Below are 20,291 nucleotides of genomic sequence, written 5' to 3' on the forward strand. Positions count from 1 at the left end.
TGGTTACCCCGGGGGCCGAAGTTACGGCAACACTGCGTTTACCATCATCGTCCACACCACTCAATCATTCTCCCCGCTGCAAAGCCCTCGAATTTCCCCGGTCGGAACTCGGAAGCACGTCTTGAGTGTGGCTCATTATTTTGTTATATTTTGCTTCTCTCCTCCTTCTCTGCTGCTTCGCCCTTCGAATGTACTCTGCCATCCCAGGAACCAAGTCTCCTTACCACGGTCCTGTGCCCACTCCATCACCAACCATGGCAGCTGAGTTGGATCAGTTTACCGATACAAAGTCTCTCCAGGGGGGTGGTTTGACCGGTTTGGAACGGATGATGGAGCTGGAAAGCAAATACCAGGTATGTGGGAACCCGTCTTGACCGCTTTCCTTATGGGTTGTGGCTTTGCGGCTGGATGTCTCATCATGTAAAACCACTGACCGTTATCCGTCCACCACCAACAGATCGACCAATCCCACCACAATGGCTCTCTTTCTCCTCCAACACCCTCTTCTCCCTCTTCCCTTAATCAGCAGGAGCCATCTACACCTATAGCTGCCCGCCGTCTCTCTGCACAGCAAAACTACCTGATGCTCAAAGCTGTCCGGCGGAGCCTTGTCATACCACCACTATCAATCACGATTCCCACAGGGCTGACCGAAGGCAAATACGAATTCACAAGAGAAAGAGACTACCAAAGAGAAAGGAGAGAGGAGAGTCAAGTCCAGCCAGGAGTAATTGCGGAGCCTCTACACAAGCAGGTCAAATTCCTTGCACCCGACGAGGACGAGGAAGAAGAGGAAGAGGCCAACATGTCAGACCAGTCTTCAATCTGTCAGTCTCCTAGTTGGGAACATTACGGCGAAAGAAAGAAACAAAAGAAGGAAGATGCGGAGCGTCGGAAGAAGGAGAAAGAGCATGCAGGAAAGGAGGCAAAAGCAGCCAAGAAACGTCTGGCTGCTCGACTGAGCAAGGCTCCTCCCCCGACGATGCCGCGGTGCCCAACACAAGAAAACCCAAGGATCGCCACACTCACCATTCCAGAGCGATCCATGTCCGATACGCTGCTCACCAACAAGCATCTGTTACCGAGCTCCCACCTCGTCACAACCCAAAATGTCGACACGTCGTTATCAGCGGATGATTTGCAACGGCATACCCGACCGTACCACACTCTTGCATCTTCAGGAATGAGCAAGGCTTCTCTTGAGCAGAGTGAGCGCCAAGATCATCTTTTGCTTCAACACACAATTCGCTACGAGAGCTTGGAGCAGCGACCACAGCCGCGCCAGACACAGTCGGATAGCCTAGGTGTTATTAACTCATCACCAGGCCAGGTACCATCTCCTCGGAGAGAGGTATTCCCCCCTTCGTCTTCAAGAACTCCGATGCTACGAGCAACAAGACCTGCTACAAGCCACAACCGAAGCAATAGCTTAATACAAGGGGCATCTCGACTATTCAAGGGGAAAGAGGACGAACCCAGAGACAGCAACGCCGGCCCTCAGTTGCAAGACTCTCCATCATTATCGGAGGATGATACACGAGGTCGGTCCCGAGACGGGTTTTTCCGTCATAAAAGAGTTCAGAGCGCTAGCCGCGCAATGGCTGGGGTTGCAGACGGTCAACTACCCAGCACTTCCAGCATCGGGCCATCATCGAGGAGTAGTTCTCAGACCACCCAAACGAGACGCTCATCTCTTTCGCAAGATGCCAGAAGTGTGGCCATGAAGTTCGTTGGCATCAGAACAACCTCCGCCACCAAGCCGGATCGCCCCGCCAACAAGAAGCAAACCAAAGACACTGATTACTTTAACTTCATGGAGCACGCATATTCGGCTGCTATTCTCTCGTCAATGGCCACCGGAGGTAGACCTACGCCGGCTTCAGTAGCACCAACTCCTCCGAGATCGCAGGGCTCATTTGGAGAGGCATCTGTCACATTGACCAATGCATCTTCAAGCCTCAAGGGGTCTTCTGTTGCAGACTCTGACGCAGATAGCCACACAAAGAAGAATCGCAGTCTGAAAGACGCCGCAAGGGCAGCACTGGGTATGTCGACAGGGCATTCAGCAACGCCGGATGTAGTGAGGCCACCTATACAAGCACCTCCTTACCTGAGATTCCGAGCTCGAATGAGCGCTCAGCCTTCAGTCGCTTCAACGCCGAATGCTATCCCGCCAGTCGTTCAACAAATGCCATCTGGTTCTCCTCAAGCCATTGCCCGAGAAAACGAAACTTTATCCAAACACACCCCCGATACAACACCAGATAATGTAGTCAGGACGACGGAAGTGGCGTTACCGCAGGTCAATGCTTCAGAGGGCTCTTCTTCATCATCCGCATTCGATGAGGCATCACCACTTCCCTCGCCAACAACAACCCCGGATACGTCGAGACCCCAGTCCTCAAAGGACGTGCCATTGGTGGCCGATGACTTCACGAGCAGCCCGACAAGTGTGGAGGAAAAGCAAGATGACGACCGGACTCTCCGTCAACGTTCGGAGGACTCGGCCTCACTGGCTTCTTCTACACCTCGGGATGGCTCAGAAATACGTGATAGAAATGAGGGGCTCACGGTGGGTGAGGACTGGATCAAGAGTGGACTTTTGATAGACTTGGACTTTGATACATCACCGATCAACACAAATGCCAATGGTGAAGTCAAGGCCAATCACGGTGCTAAGCGATCAAATGCTGGTACAGAGTCGTTTTCACCAACAGATTCCAGTCGACCACCGTCGAGGTGCAAGGACAATACTCAACGTCAACTTATCATGGAAGAAAGGGATGAGACCCGTCCACAGCTCAGAATGTCCAAATCACTTTCTGATCCAAATATTCGCGTTACCGGTGCATCAATGGTCGCTCACGCCACCATGCCGTCGACTGAGGACACTATAATTGTTCCCCCGAGGTCTCCCAAGCGGACTCAAACTACTGGCCTTTTCGGTGCTGAAAGGACGGGTCATGAACAAAAGCTGCACCAGGCATTCTCCTGGGAGAAAGGAGATAAAGAGAGTTATCAAACGGTATCGATGGCGGAAGTGGCAGCTAGAGAGAAGGCTGAAGTTATCTTGGAAACAGAACGACGGTTTGAAATGACTGGGGAGGAACCCAAGAGCAAGAGACGGCAAAATTTGACATGTTCCCGGATGTCTGGTCAGGCAGGAGACACACGATCCCAACAACCACGAGCCGTCAACGGAGAACGGCAGCAGTCGGGATACCGGTATCCCAGCTCGAGTGAACCGTCACCCATGCACGACAGCTTTTCCTCTGCTTCTTCTTCTTCAGCCGCAGGCGGCTCCAGTCGAGCAAAGTTTACCACGCTAGCAGCAGGTTTTGCCTCGTATCCAGATCTTTCCGTCTCGTCATCAAGGCAGACCGAGGATTGGCCAGAGGTACCCCCCATCTCACCTCAGACGGTGTCACAGTTTCCGAGTCCACCATCAACAGGCCGAAGTTCAACACCGCTCGTCTCACCATTATCACCACCACCATCAAGCACTTCCTTTGCCTCAACAACATCCCGCTCAGCCTCAACTCCCCCAGTCTCCATTCTCAAACAACCTCGCCCAGCCATGCCTGCCATCCCAACCTCGATGCCCATCCTCTCGGCCGTCCCCAAACACATGCTCCACCAATTCAACCACTCCACTCCCAATCTCCCTCCTCCCGCATCCCGCCCCTCAACACTCGCGCTTGCCCACGGTCCCACTGCAGAGGAAAAAGAAGCAGCCGCTCGTCGCGCGGCCGCCGGCGGAGCTTCTTCTCAGCCCTTTGCCAAGATCCTCGTGCAGTGTTGCAGCTGCCAATTCTTTTTGGATATGCCGTCCAAAGTGTACGAGTGCATAGCTAGGCCGGATGGGGTGGTTGAGGATCGGGCGCTGGGAGTTTCGGGGGCTATTATGACTATGGTGAAGTGTCCGTGGTGTGCACACAAGATGAGTAGAGAGTGTTGTAGGGGGTATACGGCTATGGTTACGTTGGTGGAGAGGTATCATTGAAGGACATTAGGGGAGGGGGTTGTGTGTTTGGGAGAAGGTGGTACAGTAAAAAAAGGAAAAAAAAGGGGAAAATGGTCGGGGATAGGGACGTTGAGATTAGGGAAAGTCGAGAGGGCCATTGTAAAGTTTCCTTGTTTTTCTTCAGCGAGGTTTATTTCGAGATCAGGTATACCTGTTTTCATTGTGTTTTCCTTCCAAATGGGTTGATGTCGGATAAGGTGAAAGGGGGTGTATTGTAGTGTATGTAGTTAAGTAGTGTAAGATAAGTCCAGGGAAGAAGTTACCGTTGAATGAGTTTTATAAGTTCCACACTCAGCACCGGACCGGAAGTTTCAGGGTCGTGACGACGGGCGAGGCTCTTGTTACTGGTTCAGCTGATACGGCTTGGTACGACTTTATCGTTCAGCTCCTCGGGAGGGGATGATGATTATTCCTCGAGCTCATTTATTAGCTTTAGTCTCTGCAACGATGAGGCTCGAGAGGGGTGTGAGGGGTAATGAAAGCATGCGTAAAAGATCAACCTATACGATCATCGGATCTTCATCGATGAGACATGAATCTCAGTGACGCACCGACTGGAGACAATGCAGTGGAGACGGGATGAGCCATGTAGGTGAGTCCAGATTTCAGACGAGCCAGAGTCTAGACTTTTATCTTATCAGATGCTCGCTTATCAACGGAAGCCTGGAATAATCTGATAAGAGAAATAACCTTGACGGCCACTGCTTACATCAGCAGCCAAGAGATGACATCATCCCCACAATTGGCGGGAAACCAGCCATTGAGGTTGTCAGTTGGGCATTCGGCCGGTCGGGAAGGAGCGGGTCACCTCAAAGCTAAGGTGGAGAAACAAAGTGAGAGGGGCGGGGTTTTTCAGCGCTAAGAAAAAGTCGTTTTAGCGCTGCACGAGAGCACGCAGGGGACCCAGAATATTCAATGACGAGGACGGGAGCAAACGCCTCCCTCGAGGCAACATTTTCGGACCCCCGATCGATAACATCTCCGGCTTCGCTCGACTTTTCCGAGGGCAGGGCATCCAAATTCCCGTCCCATCCACCTAGTCCTCACTCACTCCCGCCATCTCGAGTGAGTGGCCAGCGTCAACTTCCTTCCGTCAACAAACACCACCCATCCCTTCTCTTGATTATCCATCTTCTCCTCATCCACCACCTACAATATCTTGTTGACGTTGGTTGTCATCCGGTCCTGTTCCTGCTGGTGCCCGTGCTTTTGCTTATCGCGACAGAAACACAGCATCCGTGCAGTCTCCTTCTTCCTTCCTCTCACAGACAAAGGCATCTTTGCTGCCGGCGCTCTTCGCGCTTCTTCTCAAAACGCCGGCCGCGGGCCTTTGTGAGACTCTACTCTCGATTGCCAACCATGGCTTCCATTCTACAAGGCGCGCACTCCTCAGCAGGCCACGACTTCGATAGGATAATAGACCATCGCCACGACTCCTCCTCGTCCGCCTCTTCCGCCTCTCCGACCCCGAGTGCCTTTCCCACCGTTGCCCAAGACAACACCGCTCCGAACGAACCCGTCGAGATCACGGCCGCCCAAAAGATGCTCTCCGCCACATCCGGCAGTCTACTCACCGGCCTGCTCGTGACTCCCCTCGACGTCGTGCGAGTCCGATGGCAGTCCCAATCCTTTACCCGGCCGTCACCAACCGCACATACCGTTACCGACTTTGCGAAACTAGCCGGCTCACAAATATCCAACCCCGCGTTCCGCCCCGCGAACCTCGGCGTGACCGCCTGCTGCCGCGAAGTCTTCTTTGCCAACAACTCGGAAGGATGCATCGTCGCCGCCGGGCCGCGCATCGGCTCTGGCGCTATCACTGCTAGTGCTATCCCCTGCGCTGTCGAAGAAACAAAGCAACGAAACTTCAACTCCACCCTCGACGGTCTCCGCAAGATCGCCCGTAACGAAGGCTTTACCTCGCTCTGGCGGGGTCTCTCTCCAACCCTGCTAATGGCCATTCCTGCCAACATCATCTACTTTACCGGCTACGAGTGGCTGCGCTTTAACCCTTCCAGCCCGATCCAGCAAACCGTCAAGGAGGAGTATGCAGCTCTGGTAGCCGGTGCGGGCGCTCGTATTCTCGCCGCTACAGCCGTCGGGCCTATCGAGCTATTCCGCACTCGCATGCAGGCTTCCCCCGGCAGCACGACGGGGTCACACCTCACTCATACCTTTAGGGGCATCAAGGACATGGTTTATGCGCACGGCTACCGCTCGCTCTGGAGGGGTTTGACACTCACCCTCTGGCGTGACGTACCCTTTTCCGGCATGTATTGGTGGGGATATGAGACGATTCGAGGAAAGTTGACGGATGCGCGCGAGGCTCGCTCTAGGGGACGTGGTAGGACACTCGACCTCGATTCCGAAGAGCGCCACAGAGTCCGTCGGAGGTCTCAATCAAGGGAAAACCACGCCGAGACCTTTACCGACAGCTTCATCGCCGGCGCGTTATCCGGAGCCTTCGCCAGCGTGGCCACCATGCCTTTCGATGTTGGCAAGACAAGGACACAGGTCTACCGCGACACGGGCGCTGCAACAAAGGCTGCTATTGCGGTGACGATGGAAAAGAGCGCCGTGAGACCGGAGGAGAGGAACATGGCAAGACTGCTGTGGCATATCTTCTCTACGGAAGGCGTCGCCGGCCTCTTCAGGGGATGGATACCCCGTACGCTAAAAGTGGCGCCGGCCTGTGCCATAATGATTAGCAGTTATGAGGTCGGAAAGAGGGCCTTTAGGGGGATGAATGAGCGGGCAGCCATGAAGGAGCGAGAGGAGCTCGCGCAGCAGGGACAGCAACAAGAGCAATCGGATGAGGAGGCTTGAGAGGAGGCTCTTCATTGCTTTGGTTGATATGTGTCCCTGCATTTGAGGACGAGTAGTAATTCTTGGGTTGGGATCGTCTCTCTTCTCTTCTCTTCTCTTGTGTCCTTTTTTTTTTTTTTTTTTTTTTTTTTTTTTTTTTGTCACTCAAGGGTTTGTTTGTTTGTTCCTACCTACCAATACCTCTTCCCTCCGCAACTTTGCATCTTGGAGTTCAATGTTTCTCTCTTCTTTCCTTGTATGTAACTTTTTTTTTTTAAAGGGTGGCGGCCACGGTCTCAAACTTCTTTTTTCGTCGTAGCATGTTTGGCGTTTTAGAGTTATTTAGACGTGGGACGGAACCGGGGAGCGAGGTAATGCAATGGGACAAAAAGTTGGTTTAATGTCTTCTCTCACCACAACCTTTCTTCAAGTCCCTCCCTCTACTTTTTCTCTTTGATCTAAACATGGTGTGTGCTGTACGAATTTTGTGTGTAGCGTAGCGTGTCTGTCAGTATGTGTATGTGTATGTGTGCCTATGTATGTGTTAGCGGTCTTGAGTATATAGCAGTAGCATGTAGTTTTTTCTTGTTGGTTCTTCTTAAACGGAAGTGGAAAGAAGTTGTCTCGTTATGTTAGAGCCGCTGCTACCATAGCAGCAAATGCCCAGGAAGTCGGAGCGTGATTAATCTGTTAGTTTTACGTGTACTTCTTCCAGAAACTCATTCTACAAAATGCCTAGATACACTCCTCAGGACACTCAACGACAAAAACCCCGGTGGTTCCAAACATGCAAATCTCATACTTGATATACTTTCTTCCACCTCGATTCAAAGCGGTTACAAGTTGTTCTCGTTCAATTGGCATAGTTGAGAGAGAAAGAGAGAGTACTAATTCTTGTCTTTTTTGGTGCATGCAGGTGGACTAGACGAGACTTGACTAGACTATAAGATTCGGCCACTTATAGGTAGGGAGGGAGGCCTTTAAAAACAAAGTGTATGTGATAATCTATAGCAGTTGACGCAAAAATGGCGGTAATATTCTTATCTAAAGTTTAGACTTTTTTTTTTTATTTTTTAGACAACTTGTTATATAATATAGAGGTAGGTTTGGTTGATGCGTCTGGTGAGTTTCTACGCTCCCACAAAAATAAAAATAAAAAAAAAAACCTTTTCTCAGTCAAAGTCCAATCCTGATAACCCTCGGATAAGCTTTATTTCAAGGGGGAGGGGGTGGAGGTGGGGGTGGGCTTCGTGATGTCTAGACTCATACTTCATTGTTGATGGTAACGTTCTCAGATGCCGCTTCCTCCTCGGGTTGCTGCTCGTTTTCCCTATAATGCTCTGCCACAACAAGGGACAAAACCATTCTTTAGTTGGATAGGTTCGAATTATTATGGGCGGTAGGTAAAGGCGAATGAGTGGAGTTAGGGCCCTTTCCTGAGAAAGGAGCCGCGGTGGGGAAAAAAGAAAAAAGAAAAAAAGCAAAAAAAAAAAAAAGGGGGGGGGGGGGGGGGGGGGACCAGAACTCATGTAGTTAGATACGTACCTCTGATGGAATCAAGGAATTGTAGAAGAGGCTGTATGAGAAGAAAGAGGGGCACGATCTGCCCAAACCCCATGCTCATTTCATCCTTGATATCCTCCGCAAAGTCTGAACGGGTTCTCCCTCCCCAGATATTCAATGTGTGGACGAGGAAGACGACAAAATAAAACGATATTGCCGCTAGAGATAGGTAGGCGGCATAAATCTGTCTCCAGATCCAGACGGTACATGCCGAACCCTTGTTTTGGGCTTCGGCATGCAAACGGTAGATCGTAGGGAGTACGCCGTAAGAAGGATAGATGGAGGACACCGAAAGCCAACTGACAAGCACGGATCCGGAAATATACGTCCATACCTTGATGAGCCAGATCCAATTGTCTCCCAACGGGTACGTGTGGTCAGGCCGGAATATCGCAACACCCTGGTAACACAACGCCGGGCAGTTCATGTCAAGGCCATACGTTTTTGATGTGATCCAGCCGGTGTATACAAGTAAGATGCAAAGGGTGAATACGACAAAAGCCCTCATCGCCATCGGTAATTGATCTCGCAGACGCCACCAGAAAGATTGGGGGCTATCTTGGTTATTGTCCGAGGGTGTATTGTGGTTCTCCGGGGGTGTATCATTGCCGTAGAACCCCCTTTCCCGCATAACACGCCAGGATATGATTGTGTAGCTGAAGGCGGTTGTGCTGACGAATACCAGGTTCACGAGCAACTGCAAGTGAAAGACGCTGAGGCTCTTATCGACATGGAGTTGTTTCAAGGTTGCGACGAGAAGGGCAAGCGCGACAACAGGTTGCTGATCACCTAGACACATAACCATATCGTAGATAACTTTTGACATTTTTCCCGTGTGCTTTTCGCCGAGGAGTCTCACAATGGGCTCGTTGAGAAACGAAGCCAGTACATTGTCTAGAGTTCGATAGTCGTTGGTCTCCCCTCTTCCAGAGTGGTCGACAGGTGTTAGTAAGGCAAAGATAATGCCCAGCAATGCTGTAAGGCTAGCGGAGACCAGGAAAGCAGCGATTACCTATCGGAATGTTCAATCATCCCCGCCGTTAGTTATTCGCTCGAGTTGCTGTGTAAAGACGCGTCTCCATCCTTAAACTCACTGCCAACCGTAGATCCGGGTGACGATGCACGTCCTGGGGCATCTTGTGGTGTTTTCAACCCACCAAGTTATGTCCCTAGGTAGCAATAAGCTCGCTAGCAGAGAGTACCCTGTCCAGCGTTGATACGCGTGTTCTCAATGCTTGCATAGGTGCCTGGTAAAACAGAATAAGAAGATTGGGAGAAACTTACACCAAGGCCAGCAATGTCAGGGTCAGCCTGGAGTCTAGGGCATGAATCACATGTCCCAGAGTGCTCTGCACAGTTCCACTGATCTTTCGTGATATTGTAGTAAACAAATGGGTTATTGGCGTCCTCCGTAACCCGCCAGCAGCGGATGAAGGTCGCGTCCATGATGGATAGGCACAGTTGCTGCTGTCGAAATGTTACGTTTCTTGAAGGAGGAGAAGTGGAAAAGGGACGAATATAACGAACCGGTTATTGAAGGGGCTTTAAGATGAAAGACGCTTGGCCCAGTGATAATCATCATCCAGCTTACCCACCGACCTACCTCAGCCTGTACGAACGACAAGGCACAGCTGAGGGAACCTACCTCTAGGTAACCATTCAGTGACGCCAATCACCACTCAGTCTTCGCGCCACATTGATACTCAGCCCCCAAAAGGAGCCTACTGTGTAGGAGGAAGGGGAGACAGCACGAGCCTGAAGGGCGGAATCCAAGTAAGTCGTCGTCATCGTCGTCGTCGCATGCAGTCCATTCACCGCCCGTGTGACGTCGGCCAGCATATTGCACACTTGTGTAACAGATAGTATGGTGATCGTGTTCGGTTGGTAGAGGTATCATCGTCGCCATCTTCGGATTATGCGAGGAGCCTGTTGCAGGAAATTTGTCCACTTAGCTCAAGATAAGCCCTGTGATCCATGCGACGGTTAGGAAACTCCGCGCCTTGAGACTCAGCGTCGTGGTCAGTTTCTCCTGCGATAGTGTTGGCAAACAGTCATGTTGATGGTGATGGTGATGGTGATGGTGAAGTGAAAAAGAGGCAGGGCAGAAGGGATGATGTTTACTAGGAGGAGAATTCAATTTGTTTCAGTTCCTCAGTTCAAGCAATTACTCCTATCCCACCCGGGACAAGCAGATTATTATGTCTCCCCGCCCCTCACCAGGCTGCTTCCCTTGGTTATCCACCTAACTTCCAGTCTCCTTTGTTCCTTCCTAAGGCGATTAGGAATCGGGCAAGTGTCGCAACAGCTGATTTACAGGTCTGCGGATTCCACCTCCATTTCGATATTCTTGATCTCTCGGGCTGCTTGCATGGAGAAGAGGAAGGGCATTGCCGCTTTGTATCTATTGACTATCACAAAATGGGATTTAATATAGGACACATGCCGAGAGGTCCGTCGCGTGGACTGTACTGAACTTCGTTCTTCCTGTCAACTATACCTCTATGCTTTCTAAGCCATGTTTGAAGGTGTAATTGATCGCCCTTCTGGCCCGTCCTCAACCTCGTCGTGCTCGACCCTGCTCTCCGTCTGAGTCCCTCGCTCTACTTTATCTTGCACATGGGTTTCTTCTTTAGTCTCTGCCAAAAGGAGTAAAATTAGTCTCTTAGATTAAGATAAGAAGTTCAGAACCGACGGTAGTGTAAACTGGAAACCCTGCCCGGCCGACGGGAACGGCAAGCAAGAAAAAGAGAATTTGGAGACATGCGGCCCTAGGGTAGGTACGTACCTGAAACGGAGTCAAACAGCTGAAGAACAGGTTGAATGAGGAGAAGTATTGGGACAACTTGCCCAAATCCCCAACTCTCTTCATTTTGGATGTCTGCCTCAACATACCAGGACTGGTTCCTCTCTCGCCAACTCTTTGCGACACGACACAAGTAGTAGATAAAGAATGCATGTGCCAGTAATAGATTACCACAAACACCAAATATTTCAAAGAGGTTCGACCTATGCTTCTTGGTGGCCTTCTTCTGGAGAAGACAACATCTCTTTCGTGACATCGCAAGACATTGCGTGAAAGAAATTGTAAGTGTGTAATAAATAGGGATCCAATACTGTGTAGCCCATACCTTTGCTGCCTCGCCCTTTGCTGGGATATGCTTGAAGCACAGAGCTGGACAATTGGGTTCCAGGCCATCGACCCTGGCCGCGATCCAGCCGGTGTAGAGGAGCAACGCCGTCACCGTCAGCATAAGGATGCTCCGCAACCGCATGGACAAATTCACCATGGGTTGTTTGTTCTTCACCCGCCGCGGCGGCGGCGGCGCCGGGGATCCTTCCGCGCGATCGATGGGCTGCTTCAAATCCATCTTTATCCGCAAGGAAATGATAGCGTAGGCGTAGACGCAGTTGCTCAGGCATGCCAAGTTCATGACCAACTTCAAGTGATAGACGCTGAGGCTCTGATCGCTGTAGAGTTTCTTGAGTGTTGCTACCAACAGGGCGAAGGCGGTTGTGAGTTGTTGATCGCCCAGGCTGAAGACCGAACTGTAGCATATTAACGCCCAGCGTTCGGCTTTCTTGATCCCCAGTCTTATGAGAATGGTTCTTCTCGCGGCTTTTTCTAGAAGGATGTCTAGACAATCGTGAATGACAGTAGCCCTCGGTCGTAGTGCTGCGGATAATACGGGAAAGATAATGCCCAGTAGAGCGGTAAGGCTAACGGAGACCATAAACGCAACAAATACCTGGGAGATTGTCATATTGTCAGCTATTGATCATGTATTCTGTAAGTGACTGACCATGGCTTTGCATGCTCCTATAAGGTAGTTATGCTTGCTGTTCATTGACGGGAGGAAGGGACTTACACCGATCCCTGCTATGTCAGGATCTCCTTGAAGTTTGGGACAAGAGTCACAATGACCATAGTGCTCTGCACAGTTCCACTGGTCGTTCGTGATGTTGTAGTAAACACGCGTGTGATTTCCGTCATCTGCCTCCCGCCAGCAACGAATGAATTCGGACTCCATGTTGACTTTGTAGAGGTATGCAGGAAGGACCGTCAGAATCCCGTGTTTCCTGAAGGTTAAAAAGTTAGGGGCTAGTCAGTAAATAAGGTACGGAAAGCGATTACCAGATAATTAAAAGGGTAAGGTATTGAAGGAAGCGCGCAAACCAACAAATCCCACGTCGAGAAACATGGCGAAAGGCTGATCAAGCGACACTGCCACTCACAAACAATTCACCTTTGGTTTGAATGCAGGCCTGGTGCTTACTTGCAGATGGATCTTCAACCACTTTCAAGATGGCCAGGCTCGCCAGGAATAGCATCCTGGTACATGTGTGCAGGACACATTCGATTGTCATTCATGACCCTGGCTTTCGGGTGATTTGAACCAATGGGAGTTTCGGAATCCCTTGTCCGAGGAGGCGCAAGTCTCGAGCTGACAATTAAACCAGCAATGATCTGCTTGATCTACTTCAGCCTTAAACTCAACCCCCACCCAACCGTACAGGGCCGATGCGCGGTGTCGATGAAGCCTTTGGTTGTGATGGGGGCGTCTGGGCAGGTCATGAGAGTGTTGACAAATTGGATGTAAGAGAAAAAAGCCCTCAGTGGAATGGGCGGTGGTCGATAGAAGAGACTGTGCGGCTACCACGTCCCTCTAGCACGAGGCCCTATACTCGGGGCCAGGCTGTTCATACTCATATGGCTGTTGTCCAGACTGGTACCTGAAGCTACGGGGCAAGTGCTACCAAATGCTCCAGATGTCATCGCCCCAGTTCTATCCTCGATGGAGGTATCCTTGTAATGTTCTATGGTCAGGGTAAAAACAAAATCGAGTCGTCAGCAGGATAACACCATAAAAGTAACTAAAAGTGGGATCAGTAGGTAGGTGAAGTACAAAGAGGTGGGTAGGATCATGGTGGGTTTCCAAAGAACTAGGTAGAGTAGGTAGGTAGTAAAGCACTTACCTTTGAGAGAGTCGAACACTTGCAAAACAAAAGTGATCAGGAAAAAGACAGAAATGATCTGCCCAAACCCCATGGCTCGCTCGGCCTCATATTCCTCCTCGTCCATTGCGTCTTGGCCCAAGAACCTGCATTTGACGGCCCATAAAAAGTACAAGAAGAACCAAACTGTCGTCTCGAGAAGCTGACAGAACTTTGAGGTTTTGAGCAGCCAAAGGCGAGAAAGGACGGCTTTGACTGGTCGAAGTATCCACCGCCCAGTAAATAGAACGGTCGCAAAGCATAATTGTCCTTCTGGATCTCGTGATTGGCTCCTGGAGTGCCGTTGTGTAGTGACAAGGATTCTCGATGGCCGGCTATCTTCAAGCACGGTTGGAAGAGCGTCCATCTGATGATACCCGTTGCGGTAAACAATTCCCAGGTCTGTCGGAGATCTCTTCTTCACTGTCATCGGGAACCATGACCATAGTCTCGTCATCACAAGACTATCTGCTTGCTCAGTGCGTTCCTCTCTTGATCCAAGAGTGGTTGGGAGCCTCCTCCTCTCATCAATAAGTTTTGAACGCATGTAAAGAACCCACCAGGGCCAGATCCTGCCAGTGAAGAATGATAAGGTGTCAACTAGGCCGGCAATGTTAGATGAAATGATCCAAAGATATGTCACCATCATCCACTTCCTTCCTTCCCCGCCAAAGGGGGAGTTCTTCATCACACAGAGCGCGGGACAGCCTTGGGGTACCTTCCAATCCTCGCGGGCGGCTGATCGGCTGCTGTAGAGCAGCAATAAGTGCAGGGTGTACATGAGCAGCAATCTCAACGTCCATGGTAATCTGTTTCGGAGTCGTTTCCAGGTGAGGAATGGCTTGGGGTTCTTGGTATCAGGGGCGTCATCATCATCATCATCATCATCATCATCACCATTATCATCCTTTGGTTCATCCATGTCCTTCATACTCCAATGGGTAATGGTTGTGTACATATAGGCTGCCGAAGTGAGAAAGGCAATGTTCATGACGTAGGTAAAGTGGTAGACGCTAATTGACCCGTCGATGTGGAGCTTTTTGATTGCTGCAATAAGAAGGGCGATGGAGGTAACCAGTTGCTGATCTCCCAAGCAGAGGGCCACGTCGTAACAGACCTTTGCTATCTTGATGGCATTCGGTTCATCCAGTTTCTTGCCGACGAGTTCACCCAGCCACGGGCGCACTCGGGCGTCGATGCGATTGACAATCCATGCGCGTGGATGCACTGATGCTGATAGGATGCAAACCAGACTGACCAAAGCAGTGATAATGGCAGATATAAACAAAGATGCGGTTACCTAGGTAAGCAGAGAAAGGTATCAGTCTCCATCATGTTGGCCGCAGCACTAGCAGTTATATTGCTGGAAGCATGATTGGGAAAAAAAAAAAAAAAAAAACAAAAAAAAAAAAAAAAAAAAAAAAACCCGACCTACACCTTGTCCCGCAATGTCAGGGTCAGCTTTCAGCGGGGGACAATCACATGTCCCAAAGTTTTCTGCGCAGCTCCACGTGTTGCTCGGAATTCTGTATTCACCACCACCAGTCTCCGGGTCCCAACACCGAAGGGTATCGCCGGCGCTCTGCATGTTGGCAAGCAGCAATCTGACGATGATACAGTAGTCTAGTTGTGATCAAGTCAGGTAACGGTTGTGGTGTGTGTGTGTGTGTGTGTGTCGAGCTGAAGAATATCAGGTTGTTGCCGTATGCGAGAAACCGCAGGCAGATGAGATGAGATGAGATGGTAAGAAAAGAGGTTCATAGGGTACACCTATATGTAGCCAACTTGGAAGAAGATCAGTATCGATGATTGCCTACTAAGTATACATCCACAATCCAGCTCCACCTTCTCTCCATCTTTGGGGTACTTGTCTACTAAGTCCCATTTCCACTTTGACAAACTTGTACCTTTTTAGGTGGCAAACATGGCTGAACATTGGATGCCACACTACAGCTGAGTACTTAGCTCCTTCCTTCCTACCTCACAGTATCAACATTGGGCTATAGGGTACCCCTTCACCACGCCTCCTGACCAGGGCGGCAACTGAACTGACATCATGTAGCAACAGTTTCCAGTAGCACAAAGTCGCCTCTATTGGTTCAGATAATCCCAGCTTCTGCTCTACTTTGCTGTCGCCAGCCACCGCCGGAGGCGCTGTTCGGGATTGGAAGCTTGGCTCCAAGTCGGGCCGCCTGCCTGCCTGCCTAGCGCCCTCTAAAAGAACGCGATTAACCCTCACTCAGTCCATATAAAGCATTCACCAGACAAAAGACCAGAAACAAATCATGAAGAACAAGAAGAAGAAAACATCTTGGTATTTAGGTTATTTTGCTGTCTGCCTGCCTGCCTGGCCCCCACGCGCCCAGCGCATACCGCTACCGTCCGGCCTCCCAGAGAAATCAACAATTGAACATGGGAGAAAAAGGGCGAGAACATGAACATGGACAAGAAATGAAGTAGAGTAAAAAGAACAAAGATACATATAGGAAACCAGCCGATATAGATAGATAGGAAGAGAATTAGAGTTCTAAGAGATTTGGTTGGGGTATTTCAGTAGGGGGTATTTTCACGTTCGTTTTCTCTCTTTCTCCTTTCCAACACACAATCGCCCAGCGACATCGTACCACATACCACACTGATGACTATCTTTACCACCCATCAACATGATCATCGTCATCATCATCAACGTCCCTTGCGGCATCTCCGCTGCAATCAATGCACTGCTGAAACGGCCGCAACTAGCGACGAGTGTAGACGGGGATGTTCCGACGAGGAGGAGGGGGGATGCCACCGTTCTGCTCTGCGTTGTTGGTGAGCTCGGCGACGCGGGCCTTGATGCGGGCTACGCGGGATTCGATGGCTGTTCTCTCATGTTAGCGTTTCTCTCACTCTGTAACTTTGTGAAATTCAACGGATAGATGACTTACTCTCCTCAGTACTGCTATAGCCGTCCAACTCAATCCTCGCTCTGGGCGGCTGAAGTGTCCTAGCACCATCGAGCGGCTGTCCATTGCCGTTCATCTTCTCCTCCTTCAATCTCTGTGCAGCACGCTCAGCGGCGTTCTTGCGAATCTGGGCCCAGCGATCCTGGGGGTTCGATGGAGTGGGGCTGACCGGGGCGGGCTCAGGGCTGTTGGGGATGGAGGAGCCCGAGGTCTCAGAAACAGTCATCTCGGAGATGGGGCGCTCCCTCATCATGGGCTTCTGCTCTTGAATGTGAACGGGTGTAGGAGCGGGGACGGACATGGGAGCGGGGACAGCAGCAGCTTGCTGTTCCTCGACAATCTCTTCAGAAGCATCATCATCATCGGGGACAAAGGCAGGCTGGTCACGCAAAGGACCCTGGCTGAACTGGTTGACGTGCTCCTGAGGCGGGGTGGCTTCGAAGGAATTGACCTGAGAAGTCTCCTCGACATCCCGCTGGGGCTGCTCATAAGTAGGTTCAGCCTGGACAGGCTCAGCGGCGTGAGTAGCAGGCAGAGGGTCAGTGACTTCCTCCCGGGGAGTCACAAACTGAGTCTCCTCTCGCTGCATGGGAGGCTTCTCGGGGGTAGCCGGCTTGGGCTGTTGGGGGACTGGCTTGCGATGTTGAGCATTTTGGTTGTTCGCGGCAATCATGGCATTGAGTTGATCAGGCGTGTTGTCAGCAATTTTTGACGACCTCTTAGCGCGACCAAACAGCTTCCTGAAACCGCCTCCACTAGTCTTGGGCTCCTTGTGAAGCTTCTTGGACTTCTTGTCATCCACGTACTCTGGAGAGGCCATAGTCTCACGCATAAAGTCGACGCTCTTGCGGACCAGGTCCATGCTCTTGGATTCCCTGGTTGGCGTAGCAAGCGGAGTCTCCCGGCTGACATTCGAATGGCGTTCTGCGGGATGAACTTCATGAGGAGCCTCAACCGCCCTCTCCATCATCTGTCCCTTTCCAGACTTGACGGTGGTTGGCGTTCCGATGTATTCTGGGTGCGAATCTGACCTTGGGGACTGGACAGCCATTTGAGCTGCCGACTTTGGTGGCAGTTCAGGCGCAGCTTGGGAAATCTCCATTGTCGAGCTCTGACCAAGGCTAGAAGCGTAAGAAGAGCCGTAAGTACCGCGGCCAGCGTTCGAGTCAGCCAAGTAGGCCTCACGAATTGCGTCACGGTCCTGGTCGTACTTATTGGCCCACTGGACAGCTGGCGATGCGGCGTTCAAAATGCTTGGCTGAAGGGTAAAGACACTGTTTGTCTTCTCCGCCATAACTTCCGCGTCATTGCGTCCGCGTCTTTGGACAATCTGAGGTTGCGACTTCTGCTTCTCCTGCATCTGAAGTTGGTAGGCAGCAGCCTGAATCTTGGCCTGCTGATCCGGTCCGACGCTTGTCTTGCTGATACCAAGAGAACCAGTGGTGTGGCTTGCCTTCAGGTTGCCATCAGGCTTTTCCAGAGCATTTTTGCCAGATGTCGATTTCCTTCTGGTGAGATTCTTGTTACGGCGAGTCCAGCTGAAAAGACCCTTTTTTTCAGCGATATACGCACCCTCAACAACCTCAGGCGCAGCCCCTTTGACAATTTCCTCCATGACCAGCCAGCGCCCAGCACGAATGAGAGTTTCGATAACCGCGCAACGGCCAAACGCCGCTTTCCTTTCTAGAGTCTCCTCGGGCGCCAGACTACTCATCCATACCCACCAGAAAGCGTCATCGAGGTCGAATCTCGTAATGCTAGCAAGCTCACCGGGCTGCAGGGCGTCTTCGAATCTGGGCTTATGCGATTCAGAGCTCTTTTGACGGACAGTTGTCTCAATGGGCGGCAGAATCTTGTCAGGCGGAAGCAAAATATTGTGCGAGCCGTGACTCTTGTCGTCGAACCCTGAAGACAGGAAGTCGGCCCATGAGGGGGTTGTGGGGCGTCCCATGTCGGCGTTAGCTGCAATCTGCGCCTTGATGGCCTTTTCGCGTTTAGCAGCCAAGGTAGTTTCATCGTCGGTGGAATCCTCCTCGATACTGCCTGAGAAGCCCATGTCCTCGAATCTTGACCACGAAGCATCCCGAAGACTAGTCGAGTGCTTTGTGCTCGAGACCGCCTGGGACTGATTTGCAGCAGAGACTGCTTTAAGGACTCTGCGACACTCCTCAGTCAAGGCCTGGACTGGGTCATCGTACTCGGACCACTCTCGTAGTGCCTTGTCCTCCTCGCGATACTGAAAGTGGTTTGCTCGTCGGAGAAGGGCGAATGGTGTTGGCGATACTGTCTCGACAATCATGGCGACCTTGTGAGTTGACGATTGCAACAAGGCCGGTCGCTGTGGTGGGTATTCGGTTTCCTGCAAAAGCTTTTGTAGTGATAGGGGAAGGGTCGAGATGGCGCCTAGAGTCGGAAGGGGGGCTAGACAACGGAGATAGGCGAAGAACAGATGGCTCGTCGCATCGGCTGCCTTTAACCACGATTTGTATCCTCCTTCAAAGCCCTGCCCGCCGTCATCGTGTTCAAATGCCCACCAAGCCGCCATGCGGGAAAGCTTTCGCCCTCCAAAACCGTTCATTTTACCATGTGCTGCGACTGCCGAGAGTAAATCGAAGAATTGGAAGATAATTTCGGTACGGGCCCTGTTGTCGACGCTCAACGGGATAAATGTCTTGAAGGAGTCTCTGGCCATGTTGGAATCTTGTTCGCCGACCTTGAACAATTCATATGCATCCCAACCGACAACACCTCCTTCCAATCGACTCCAGCACCACTTGATCACACCCGAAATAACCTGTACCACCACTACAGTCAGCATGTATTATTCGTCATGACTGGTCTTGTCGGGAAAGCGCACCATGGGCTCGGTCATGCGCAGCTCCTGCTGGAGTGCCTCTCCGCGGATGGCTGGGCCGCCATTTTGTTTGTCAAAAAAGTGTCGCACAAAGGTGCGAACGGCGCTGGGATCGGAGGTCGGTCGGAAGGGGAGCAGGAAAAATGGGATATCGAGAGCTGTAGGGAAAAACGAATTAACAATTGATTCGGACGACAGGCAGTCGGGGTGTACAAAAAACCAAATGCCCAAGCCAGCAGATGCGATGGCATGTACTGCACAGGCGCAAAGGGTAGGTGCAGCATATGCCAGGGTCCAGATTGATTGATGTCATACCTCGCGACTTGAGCTCCTCGGTAGAGAGGATGATCAGCTCAACCACCTCTTCGGGTTCCACGCTTGTGCGAGTCCAGGCGTCGGTCCATTGGGGTCCCTTGGGCAGCTGCTCGGTGAAGGAGTCCAGGTCGGCGCCCTTTTTCTTGGACTTGGCGCCGTCCTTGTGCTTGAGGCGGGAGAACAAGCTGGGCATCGTCTTTTACTTTTTGGGGGGTGTTGTGATTTGTTGGCTAGTCGAGGGATGCAGGGCGAGACATGCGATGTAAGAGACGATACCTAGCCGAATGCGCGAAGGGGGTATCAGGGGCGTATGGGGGGTATCGTATCGGGGGTATTTAGGGATTGCTCGTCGAGGTATTGCTGCACCAGCGCAATTGAAAGAAGAAGAATGAGAACAAGACGACGACCGACTGGCGATGATGAAATGGAGAAAAGGGTGGGAAACAAAAGGAAGAAAAAAAAGTAGAGTCGTATCAGATTTCCCTCGGGCGCGAACGTTGACGTGCGAGATGGGAAAGGACGGCGAGCAATTGGCTGGTCTCGGAGTTTGGGCAAGCGGTCAAGGTGGGTTTGGGTACGGATCCTGGTCCTGGTTCCTGATGTCTTGTAAGTTCGATGAGAGCTCCGCCGATTGGCAGGAGAATAAGGGGAGATATCCTTTGCCGGCAGCCTGGCTGGACCTCGAGGACTGAGGTTGAGAATGGGAGAGCGAGGAGAGAAAAAGAGAGGGGAAAAGGTGATTGGGAAAAGAGTAAAAAAGTTGAATGCACCAGTGACGAGTGGCAGAGACGAA

The 20,291-nt window shown here is 51.3% G+C and overlaps 5 protein-coding genes across 5 annotated transcripts; 2 read left to right on the forward strand and 3 right to left on the reverse strand.

Moving 5' to 3' along the window:
• Positions 1-254: 254 nt before the first annotated feature.
• On the forward strand, positions 255-4,003 carry B0T23DRAFT_320790 (uncharacterized protein; the record flags this gene model as incomplete). The annotated part of the gene is made up of 2 exons (XM_062835192.1): positions 255-353; positions 458-4,003. 2 exons carry the CDS (start codon positions 255-257, stop codon positions 4,001-4,003), a joined length of 3,645 nt encoding a protein of 1,214 aa, XP_062691197.1.
• Positions 4,004-4,928: 925 nt separating this feature from the next.
• B0T23DRAFT_385590 (mitochondrial carrier domain-containing protein) lies at positions 4,929-6,955 on the forward strand. The gene has a single exon (XM_062837547.1). It carries the CDS (start codon positions 4,940-4,942, stop codon positions 6,848-6,850), a length of 1,911 nt encoding a protein of 636 aa, XP_062691198.1. The 5' UTR covers positions 4,929-4,939; the 3' UTR covers positions 6,851-6,955.
• Positions 6,956-7,971: 1,016 nt separating this feature from the next.
• B0T23DRAFT_385593 (uncharacterized protein) lies at positions 7,972-9,941 on the reverse strand. The gene is made up of 3 exons (XM_062837548.1): positions 9,677-9,941; positions 8,375-9,404; positions 7,972-8,169 (listed from the first exon to the last, which is right to left on the reverse strand). Exons 1-3 carry the CDS (start codon positions 9,836-9,838, stop codon positions 8,093-8,095), a joined length of 1,269 nt encoding a protein of 422 aa, XP_062691199.1. The 5' UTR covers positions 9,839-9,941; the 3' UTR covers positions 7,972-8,092.
• Positions 9,942-10,900: 959 nt separating this feature from the next.
• Positions 10,901-14,972, reverse strand: B0T23DRAFT_406650 (uncharacterized protein; the record flags this gene model as incomplete). Its single annotated transcript, XM_062839125.1, has 9 exons — positions 10,901-11,028; positions 11,178-11,196; positions 11,521-12,138; positions 12,259-12,491; positions 12,567-12,614; positions 12,667-12,704; positions 13,363-14,510; positions 14,643-14,684; positions 14,820-14,972. 9 exons carry the CDS (start codon positions 14,970-14,972, stop codon positions 10,901-10,903), a joined length of 2,427 nt encoding a protein of 808 aa, XP_062691200.1.
• A 1,002-nt stretch (positions 14,973-15,974) lies between these two features.
• B0T23DRAFT_202875 (uncharacterized protein) lies at positions 15,975-19,802 on the reverse strand. The gene is made up of 4 exons (XM_062833413.1): positions 19,499-19,802; positions 19,187-19,341; positions 16,312-19,123; positions 15,975-16,244 (listed from the first exon to the last, which is right to left on the reverse strand). The coding sequence occupies exons 1-4, from the start codon at positions 19,689-19,691 to the stop codon at positions 16,123-16,125; spliced, it is 3,282 nt and encodes a 1,093-aa protein (XP_062691201.1). The 5' UTR covers positions 19,692-19,802; the 3' UTR covers positions 15,975-16,122.
• Between the last annotated feature and the right edge of the window lie 489 nt (positions 19,803-20,291).

Source organism: Neurospora hispaniola (assembly GCF_033458365.1).
Source record: "Neurospora hispaniola strain FGSC 10403 chromosome Unknown B0T23scaffold_6, whole genome shotgun sequence".
Lineage (NCBI taxonomy): Eukaryota > Fungi > Ascomycota > Sordariomycetes > Sordariales > Sordariaceae > Neurospora > Neurospora hispaniola.

Excerpts from the sequence above, each read along its gene's own strand:
- B0T23DRAFT_202875 (XM_062833413.1), bottom strand. The coding sequence starts at position 19,691 with ATGCCCAGCTTGTTCTCCCGCCTCAAGCACAAGGACGGCGCCAAGTCC. Across the intron at positions 19,124-19,186 it reads TGCGCATGACCGAGCCCATG|GTTATTTCGGGTGTGATCAA; the intron begins GTGCGCTTTCCC and ends GTGGTGGTACAG. Across the intron at positions 16,245-16,311 it reads CTATAGCAGTACTGAGGAGA|CCATCGAATCCCGCGTAGCC; the intron begins GTAAGTCATCTA and ends ATGAGAGAACAG.
- B0T23DRAFT_385590 (XM_062837547.1), top strand. The coding sequence starts at position 4,940 with ATGACGAGGACGGGAGCAAACGCCTCCCTCGAGGCAACATTTTCGGAC.
- B0T23DRAFT_385593 (XM_062837548.1), bottom strand. The coding sequence starts at position 9,838 with ATGGACGCGACCTTCATCCGCTGCTGGCGGGTTACGGAGGACGCCAAT. Across the intron at positions 9,405-9,676 it reads CTGACATTGCTGGCCTTGGT|GTAATCGCTGCTTTCCTGGT; the intron begins GTAAGTTTCTCC and ends ACATTCCGATAG. Across the intron at positions 8,170-8,374 it reads ATTCCTTGATTCCATCAGAG|AGCATTATAGGGAAAACGAG; the intron begins GTACGTATCTAA and ends TTGTTGTGGCAG.